We start from the raw sequence: 10,412 nt of genomic DNA, 5'->3' as shown, positions 1-10,412 counted from the left end.
TCTATATCCAGTCGTTTGCTTTCCTCCATTTCTGTCATTTGTGACCTGTTTCTTTGTCTCCGCATTTTGGCTGCTCCCCTGTGTTGATAGAGTGGCTTTCTGTGCTAGGTGTCCTATAGGGCCAGTAGCTCAGCCTCTCCAATTACCTGAGGTGGACACTCTTGGTGCACCCTTTTGTGGTCTTTGTGCACAGTCTTGTTGTAGTTAATCCTTGATTGTTGGTATCACTGTGAGGAATTGACCTCCAGGTCAATCGGTTGTGAGAATCAGCTGTGTCTACAGTGAGAGAACTTCTGTGCTGGAGACACCCTTCTGGGGCAAGACTTGCTTCAGTGGGGCTTTGGTGCTCTCTGAATCTGCCCCCTGAGTGTGTCCCTTATGGATCTGAGGAGTTGTAATCTGGATGGTCCCACTCTGACCACTGGGTACACTGGCTCTTGGATCTCTAAGGAGGTGCTGATTTAGCCTCTTCCTGAGGCTACCCAGCAGGAGCTATGGAGAGATCTGCAGATTCCTCTTCTTTGTTTGGAGTTTGGAGGTGCCCAGATGAGGCCCAGCTGTGAAGCAATGCAAGCTGTTGTGGGGCCTTGGGCCTTCTTTTGGATGTTCTGGGTCTCACTAACCCAGCTGCAGTTTGTTAGGTAATTTTAGATATCAAAGGGCCAGTCCATTCATATGCAAAAGCCTCTGCGCACAGCTTGGGTGGGGTTGGGTCTCAGGGAATCAACAGGGTGGAGCAAACAGCTACGGCTGATCCTCAGCCCTGCCCTAAGAGTCCTGGGATCTCAGTGTCCCGAGGTAATCCCTGCAAGCACCTCTGAGAGAAAGCCGCCCTCGAGTTCCATCCGATGCCAGACAGTCCAGTTTCTCCCCATATGCGTCTGGGTCCCCAGAGATTCGCCCGGAACTGGAGTTCAGAGCAGTCGGGAGCTTGCGACTCCCTCCTGATTGAAAAAGACAACCGTGTCCTCAGTTGCCAGCCCTTTCCTTGTGCCCCGCTTTATCTCTGCACTTTACTTCCGCACCTTCTCTGAGCCTCAGTGTGCTTTTCTCTTTCCCTCTAGTTGTAGAATTTCCACTCAGCCAGCCTTCCTGTGGTTCTGGATGATGTCCGTTTTGTCTTTTAGTTGTATTTTTGAAGTGGTTGTACGAGGCAGCAATTTCAGGTGTTTACCTATGTCGCCATCTTGGTTTCTCCCTCTCAATCTCTTTCCTATATTTCTATCTCCCTTAGCATTCTGTGATATTAAAACATTTTTATTGTTTTTCCCCATAGAAATTTGGATATGAAATGTAGAAAGGAAAAAAGTAAAGCATCAAAACTCAGAGAAAGACAAATTCTTGAAGTTTTGCTTCCTAAAACATAACATTGCTGGTTGCATAAATATCAGTACTGTTTCTCTGTCAGAGTAATTGAAATGCCTTTGTGTATAATATCCCCTTTACCTTTTGTTTCTAGCTGGTAGCAGTGTTTGACGAACAGGATCCACATCATGGAGGTGATGGCACCAGTGCTAGCTCCACAGGCACACAGAGTCCAGAGATATTTGGCAGTGAGCTTGGCACCAACAATGTTTCAGCCTTTCAGCCTTATCAAGCAACAAGTGAAATTGAGGTCACACCTTCAGTCCTTCGTGCAAGTAAGCGAAAGTTCATTCTTTAATGCACATTTTATCTTAATTTACAGGGATGCCAACTTTTATTATCCAGCCATGACCCTGTGAATGGGATTTTATTATCTGTTTTTATAAAAATTGATTAAGTTTAGAATCAGGACAAATGTATTTTGCAAAAGGGATAGGCAAGATTCTTTACATTTTATAGATTGGGCTTACTTTACTTGGTACCGGTAGACTTTTAATTGCTCACTAAAAGTATATATATAAAAGCCTAATATGCTAAGTGTCTGACCCTTTAGTCGACCGCTCGACCAGTCACTATGATGCACACTGACCACGAAGAGGCAGATGCTCCAACAGTAGGTCACCTTCCTGCTGGGTTCTGGGTGAGAGGGGCCAGACACGCCCTGGAGCCAACCTCCCACGGTCCCTCCCAGGCCTCTAAAATACTTCTTCTAATTAATTTCTGTCAATGTGCATGCATTCATACATCGGGCCTCTAGTATTAGGATAAGAGTTAATTTCTTGAATTTTTCTTTCCTTATATTTCAAACAGAAATAATTAAAGGGCTTTACATTGAAATAAAGTATAGCATGTTTGATTGCCATTCAACTTGGTTATAACCATTACTTGAACTTTATCTGTTGAACAGGAGGAGAGACCTCAAGGCTATAATTATCTTCAGGGATCTGGAAGAGATGCTATTAGAATGCCATCTCAAGGAAAGAAAATATAGGATAGAGAGAGTTTATATTAGGAATCCTAGGACCCAGAGTACTGTAGTTCCAGTATACTTGCTTGAAAAATTCTGTCAGCAATTCCTAGAAGGTTACTCAGAAAAGTGAGTTACCTTGCTGGAAATCATGTTTAGTTTCTGTAATTGTATAACGTTATAATTGAGCAGTTGTCAAAAGTGAGAAGGTTTATTTAAAGCAATTTAAAAGTTAAAAATCATTTATCTTTTAAGCACATCTATTTAGAAACATTTAAAATTTTTGAAGTAGAAAATTGTCTTGTGCTATTTACTGATAGTCTTAAGTAGATCTTCACAAATAGATAGCAAATAATATAATATCTATAACATGAAAAAATAATGTATAGAATAAAGTAGATAATATTTAGAATGTATAGTTTCTTCTTCTGAAATACATCCTGGGCCCTGGCCGTGTAGCTCAGTTGATTAGATCCTTATTCTGATGCACCAAGTATGTGGGTTCCATTTTGGGTCAAGGCACATACAAGAATCAACCAGTGAATGTATAATTAAGTGGAACAACAAATTGAGGTTCCACTCTCCCTCCTTCCTTCTCTCCCTCTCCATCTCTCTCTCTCTCTCTCTCTCTTTCTCTCTCTCTCTCTCTCATCAATAATAAAAAATGCATCCTTCTACTTTTTGTGTTCATAGCAATCTATAGTATTTTGCCAATTTACATCTAGATATTCATAAACTGCTTCCGCTTCTACTACCCCTTGAAAATATATGTGAGGAGAACAAGAAAAGAAAATCAATTTAGCAGTTAAATCTGATGATGCATCATAATCCACAGGAATAGTGTGTCATATAGAGATATAGAGAATTTAGAAGGTACACTTGCATGATGGGATATGTAAGTGATGCCCTAGTGATCAGATATGGATGTAGGCCATTGTTAATCACTTTTTAAAATTGCTTTCCATCATCAGAACAAGAAACAATTATAAGTTAGAGCTAGGTTCAATGAAAAATGTTTCCAAGGAAGCTCAGAGTGGGAACAGACATGATAGGTATTTTAATTGAACATTTCCTTTCCTTATGTCCAGGAGATTTAAGTGCAAAAACAAATATATTTTGAAGTATTTTGTGGAAATAACATTTAATTATATTACTTGAATAATGCTATTTAAAAATTTTATGTTGGATTTACTTGGGGCAAAATTTTTTAAAAGGTGAGGCTTATACTATGTATGGTATACAAGATAATATGTAAATAGTATACAGGTTACTTTATTTTCTTTCCTGTTTTTAAAAACATGTTTTTATTGATTTTAGAGAGGAAGGGAGAGGGAGAGAGATAGAAACATCGATAAGAGAGAAATATCAACATCTATTGACTGCCTTCTGCACTCCCCCTACTAGGGATTGAGCCTGCATCGTGGGCATGTGCCCTGACCAGGAATTGAACCAGAACCTTTTGATGCATGGGGTGACACTTAACCACGTAGCCATACCATTTGGGCGTTCTGTTATTACTAGAGGCCCAATGCACGTAATTTGTGCAAGAGTAGGCCTTCCTTCCCCCGGCTATCGGCATTGTCTTCCCTTTGGCACCCGGGACCCGGGCTTCCCTTGCAGCCCCAACTTCGTCGGGAAGGATGTCTGGTCTAATTAGCTTATTACACTTTTATTATTATAAATATACCAGTTCATTAAGTCTTTGCTTTAATCCTTATCTGCTTAGAATAAGCATGTGTATAAAGTAGATTGCATTTAAGTTAAATAAAAATTTAATTATACATATTGTACCTGATGTTTAGAATATAGTGGTTGTATGTGAGTAATTACATTCTAATGTATATTATTAAATACAGAGTTTTTTTTGTTAGTGTTATAGGTTTTTACTCATGTATTTTAGAAAACAAGATGCACCTTTAATTTAGCTATACCTTCTAGTGTTGTAGGAATGGTAAATCCTACCTTTATGTTAAGAAGATTTTGAATGGCATGCTTCCCATCAATTTTAATTTTTTGACTTCTCTGGACTGAACAGAAATTCTAAAACACTACCACCCACATTTGACTTCCCTATGTGTTAAAATTTAAATGCTATTTTCAACACAAAATATTTATTTTACTTTATTTTTATTTTACTTTAATTTTATTGAGGAAAGTGAGTTATATTTGAAGCTTATGTGCTGTCTTGCAGCCACTAGAAGGAAGATATACAAGTCTTATTTTCATACTCTGATTTTTATATGCTAAAGTTATTTATATGTTGTGGCCTTAGCAGGTATTAGGTTAGTGCATATTAAGCATTTTGTAACTATAAGGTTTGGTGACTATGTAAAAATTACTCAATCCATTGGAGTCATCAGTCTAGTAAGAAGATTTTTCATACTATATTCATATTACTTATTCAAAAATAAAACAAGAGTTTATGTTGCCCAGACATTGTGCTAGGTGATGAGTCCAGAGTTGAGTTAAAATAAGGCATTGATCTTGTCATCAAGGGGTTTATGTTTAGTAGTCTTCCTGATTTACAGATTTGAAAATAAAGAAGCCAAAAATACATCATAGAGTTTTGCTCAATTGAGGAATAATCACCTCTAGTTGGGACATGGTTAATAAAGGATTTTAGATAAGTAAACTTCGAATTTTTGTCTTGAAGAAGGAAAGTGGTAACTTTCCCAAGGTTTATATAAATGAATTTACCCATTCCCTTTGCTCTATAAAGAACCAATGGAAACTGAGAAAGGAATTCAATTTTTTTTCTCAATAAAGAGAGGATATTAAGTGTTGGTATTAAGATAAAACCTAGGATCTTGTCACTAATTTTTCCTTGAGCTTTCTTAAAGTAGAGACAGTTAGTTAAATCAGTAGCTCTCAACTAGAAGTGATATTTTTCTCCAGGGACTTTTGATAGTGCCTGCAAGTATTTTTGGATGTCCCAACTGGTGAAATTAGGGGATGCTATTTGTAGCTGATTGAGAACAAGGATACTGTTACATTCTACAAGGCACAGGAAGTCCTCCACATCAAACAACTATTCAGCTCAAAGTGTCAATAGGGCTGGGGTGGAAAATCTTGAACCAATGAGTCATTGTCCTTAAGGTCAAAATAGCAGTTACCTAAGAGAAGCTAAAATTGAAACTTGAGAAAAATTTTCTTGAGCCCAATGTCCTGAATAATACCCTTAACCAGTGGTTCTCAACCTTCCTAATGCCACGACCCTTTAATACAGTTCCTCATGTTGTGGTGACCCCCAACCATAAAATTATTTTCATTGCTACTTCATAACTGTAATTTTGCTACTGTTATGAATCGTAATGTAAATATCTGATATGCAGGATGTATTTTCATTGTTTGCGACCCATAGGTTGAGAACCGCTGCCTTAAACTGAAGGGAAAAGAAATAATGACTAGCTAATAACAATATTGCTCATAGTATTTAGCCAACAGACCATACTACCCACAAACAGGGTAGTATTACACTAAAATAGTAGTATAAGTATAATAGAACAAAAATATAAATTTTCCTAAGCATAAGGTGCTTTAAAAATTGAGAAAGTAAATAAAATTGACGCATGAAATACTACTTATATAAAAGCTTCTGATGTTGAAGAAATAAAATAAAATTTTAACATTAACCTATTTTATATAGAAAATAAGTACCTATGGGGAAGGGAAGGGATAGGATGGAGGAAATGGGATAGAAGCTAGACTTATTGGAATCACATCTTAATTTTCATAATTATAAGACCACCATATTTTAATTTTTAAAATAAAATTCTTGCCCTGACCGGTTTGGCTCAGTGGATAGAGCGTCAGCCTGCGGACTGAAGGGTCCCAGGTTCGATTCCGGTCAAGGGCATGTACCTTGGTTGTGGGCACATCCCCAGTAGGGGGTGTGCAGGAGGCAGCTGATTGATGTTTCTCTTTCATCGATGTTTCTAACTCTCTATCTCTCTCCCTTCCTCTCTGTAACAAAAATCAATAAAATATATTTAAAAAATAAAATAAAATTCTTAATAACAATATAAATAAATAACTTAATTATTAAAATAAAAAAAATGATATGCCACAACCAACATAACTTGATAGCTCAATTAAATTGATGGCTTAATCATCCAAGAGTAACTACAGGATATCACAAAAAATGTATACACACTTTTTTCAAAAGCCCAATTGATGTTTTTTTCTTTTCATATTTAACCCATTGGAATTGATAATTATTCAAAATGTGTGTACATTTTTTTGGAGCACCCTGTATTTTGAATAACTATAAGACATAATAATTTGAACAACCAAGGGGACATAGAATAAAAGAACTGCCAATCAAACAAGAACCCTAAAACTGTTGTTGGTAATGTTGGTATTGTTAATCTTAGAATGTCAGAAGGATTTTGTGAGATGAGACAAATAGGAATTATAATAATATTCTAATTTTGTTATTCCTCTTGCCATTGAGGACCCAGGATACTTCGTATAGAAGAAAAGGAATACAGATACATGTTTGAGGAGAATAAATGAAAGTCTATAAGGCTCAGTTTGAATAGGACATATCATAATGAATCATGGTATATTTTATTTCATACATACACACACCACGGAAAGACAAGGAAGGAAGAAAGAAGGGGTAATCCTTTATGTGTTCACTGAAAAGATCTTGAACCAATGACTAACCCAACAACCAAACATTTCTGATATCTAGACTGAGCTCTGGAAATAGCATTTTCCATTAAAAAGGACCAGAGCTTCTTGGAGAGAAGGTTGAATTCAGGTCTCGCAGGAAATGTATGAGATTGTTCTGGATTATCCTGTCACTAGAGGCCCGGTGCTCAAATTTGTACACCAGTGGGGTCCCTCGGCTTGGCCTATAGGATCGGGCCGAAACCTGCTGTCCGACACTTCCCGAGGGGTCCCAGATGGCGATAGGGCATGATCGGGGCTGGGGAGAGATGTGGGAGGTTGGCCAGCTGGGGGAGGGCTCCAGTGCGTGACCAGCCAGTCTAGCTCAGTCCCGATCAGCTGGACCCCAGCAGCAAGCTAACCTACTGGTCGGAGTGTCTGCCCCCTGGTGGTCAGTGCACATCATAGCAAGCGGTTGAGTGGCCTTAGCATATCATTAGCATATTATGCTTTGATTGGTTGAACGGACGACTGGACACTTAGCATATTAGGCTTTTATTATATAGGACTAGAGGCCCGGTGCACGACTTTTGTGCACTGGTGTGGGGAGGGTCCCTCAGCCTGGCCTGCGCCCTCTCGCAGTCTGGGACCCCTTGGCGGACATCCCCCGAGGGGTCATTAGCACTGCCGTGGAGGCAAGAGAGGCTCCCGCCACTGCTGCTGAGGTCGCTAGCTGTGAGCCCCATTCAGGGCTTCTGGCTGAGCAGCGTGAGCACCACTCAGCAAAAAGCCAGGCTTGTTGCTGCTTAGCACTGCCTCGGAGGCAGGAGAGGCTCCTGCCACTGCCGCTACGCCAGCCGTGAGCCTGGCTTCTGGCTGAGCGGCACTCACCCTGTGGGAGCACATTGACCACTAGGGGGCAGCTCCTGCGTTGAGTGTCTGCCCCCTGGTGGTCAGTGTGCATCATAGTGACCAGTCGTTCTGCTGTTCTTTCGATTTGCATATTAGGGTTTTATTATATAGGCTTTTATTATAAAAGGCTAATATACAAATCAACCAAACGGTGGAACGACCAGTCATTATGATGTGCACTGACCACCAGGGGGCAGACACTCAATGTGGGAGTTGCCTCCTGGTGGTCAGTGCGCTCCCACAGGGGAGCTCCGCTCAGCCAGAATCCCTGAGCTGGGCTCACGGGTGGCGAGTGCAGCGGTGGTGGCTTGAGCATAAGCCATCAGTTGAACATCCTCTGAGGGCTCCTGGATTGTATGAGGGTGCAGGCCAGGTTGAGGGACTCCCCCTAGCCCTCCAAATGCACAAGTTTCGTGCACCCGGCCTCTAGTTAGAAAATAAAGAAGCTAGGAAATGTTACTAGAGTTACCTATAGGGCCCTGTAGTCAAGTTGAGGCTCTCACTAGACTAAGAGGAACAATTGGAACATCAATAAAGATAGTAACAGCAGAAAGTTCATGGATTCATAATGATAGTAAATTAGTAAGTAATGTAAAGGATGCTAGTGAACCAACTTTTATTATTTGGAAAACATAAAATCAGCATCTATGGTGCATTTCCTTTATAAATGGTATTACTGACTAACCAAATGGTAGCTGAGAAGAGGTTTCTTTTTATAGAATTTTATGGGACAGGGGTCCTGGCCCTAAGCAGGTCTGCCTAGGGTAGTGTATGGATTCTTAACTTCATGAAAGAAAGATTTTACCATATGAGTCCAGGTGACTATGCTGGGGACAGTAAAACAAGGAGGGGCTTAGCATAGAAGAAGCAACAGGAGAGCCTAGGCTGGCTACTATAGCTCACTGGGAAGTCAGAGAAAAGGGGGCCTTGGAGACATTCAGAAGGTTAGCCCAGGATGAGCTGCTGCTCCCCATTGCTTTCCTTGTTACAAGTCTTCTGGGAACCCTTGGGTTTAAGAGATGCCAGGGGCATGCTTCCCAGATGGAGAGTGCAGGCTGTGTCCTTTGTCTTGAAGGTTTTTATCTCTCTCTTGTAGGCTGGAATCTTAGGGGAGTTTTCAGGGTAGGGTTTCAGCAAAATTTTTTTTAAATTTTTTTATTGTTATTACGTATGTGTCCTTATCCCCATGTTACTCCTCATCCCCCCCCACTCATGCCCTCACCCCCCTGTTGTCTGTGTCCATTGGTTAGGCCTATATGCTTGCATTTTAGCAGAATATTTATCAGTTTTCCAGGTATGGTCCTTCAGGATCTTGGTATCTACTCATTGGTCAGTGCCAGGGCAGAGGGTCATTAATAATTGCAGCTGGTCCTGGTGTCCCCCACCTGGTTTTGATGCTTTTCTGGGCATGGAGCTGGAATAAATTGAGGCCTAGATAATTGTTTCTAGGGAAGTGACCTCCTGTATCTGCTGTAAATTGCTTGGCCAGTTTGTTCAGCTATCTGTCTCAGTTTCCCCATTCCACTTGTCCTGGCTTAGTGGCCTGTCTCAGAAGTATTCCAGCTAATAAGTGAAAAAGTAATGATAGAATTAGAATATCACTATTTTGCAACTCCTGGTGAAACAATGTATCTAGGCCAGCCGTGGGCAAACTACCGCCCTCGGGCCGGCCCGTTTGAAATGAATAAAACTAAAAAAAAAAAGACCGTACCCTTTTATGTAATGATGTTTACTTTGAATTTATATTAGTTCACACAAACACTCCATCCATGCTTTTGTTCCGGCCCTCCGGTCCAGTTTAAGAACCCATTGTGGCCCTCGAGTCAAAAAGTTTGCCCACCCCTGATCTAGGTATTGATCAATTACTGCTAATGTAAAATGTAATAATAAATTAAGGCATTGTATTCCTGATGGAGGAATACAACACTTCTTAGGTAGTGGTCTTGACAAAAGAGACATATGTCTCATCAAACATCTAGATCCAACTGCCAATTTATAGGAAATACAGAACCCTGGGAAACATGATAACACCATGGGGTTGCAATCAGCCATGACAATACTGTGGAAGTGACACAAGACAAATGACTCAAATTCTTGACTAGATCATTTGCAAGGAGGGAAAACAGAGGGAATTTACAGATTAAGACACTTAGGAGGCATAGAATCCAATCGTAATGTGCAGATCTTGTTTAAATCTCAATTTAAATAAAACTTAAAACATAACATATGTTGATAGGAGAGTTGTATGCAAATTGAGAGTTATTGAATATATTTTAAACGAGTCTTTATATTTTAGTGATTCATAATGAAACATGTATGGTGGAAATGATTTGCTTCAAAATAAGGCAGGCTGGGGAATTTAGGAATGGATAGTTGAGTGGTTGCAGGAGGAGTTAGCATATTATTCTGTCTACTCTTGTATGTTTTTAAAAATCATCTACACTAATAAAAGAGAAACATGGTAATTAGCGTATGACCGCTACCCGTTTCATTGGCTAATCAGTGAGTATATGCAAATTAACTGTCAGCCAAGATGGCGGCCGGCAGCCAGGCA

The 10,412-nt window shown here is 40.0% G+C and overlaps 1 protein-coding gene across 6 annotated transcripts in view; it reads left to right on the top strand.

Moving 5' to 3' along the window:
- The window catches only part of PARD3 (par-3 family cell polarity regulator), a 744,562-nt gene that overhangs the window by 230,893 nt on the left and 503,257 nt on the right, over positions 1 to 10,412 (top strand). For all 6 annotated transcript variants that reach the window (XM_014545438.1, XM_014545437.1, XM_014545440.1 and 3 more), the window contains one exon: positions 1,460 to 1,640. In XM_014545438.1, the coding sequence (XP_014400924.1) occupies positions 1,460 to 1,640 (181 nt within the window). The remainder of the gene's footprint in view (positions 1 to 1,459; positions 1,641 to 10,412) is intronic.

This window comes from Myotis brandtii, unplaced genomic scaffold (genome assembly GCF_000412655.1).
Source record: "Myotis brandtii unplaced genomic scaffold, ASM41265v1 scaffold41, whole genome shotgun sequence".
Taxonomy (NCBI): Eukaryota; Metazoa; Chordata; class Mammalia; order Chiroptera; family Vespertilionidae; genus Myotis; species Myotis brandtii.
The sequence above is the reverse complement of the archived record's forward strand: the minus strand, read 5'-3'. Positions and strand labels throughout refer to the sequence as shown.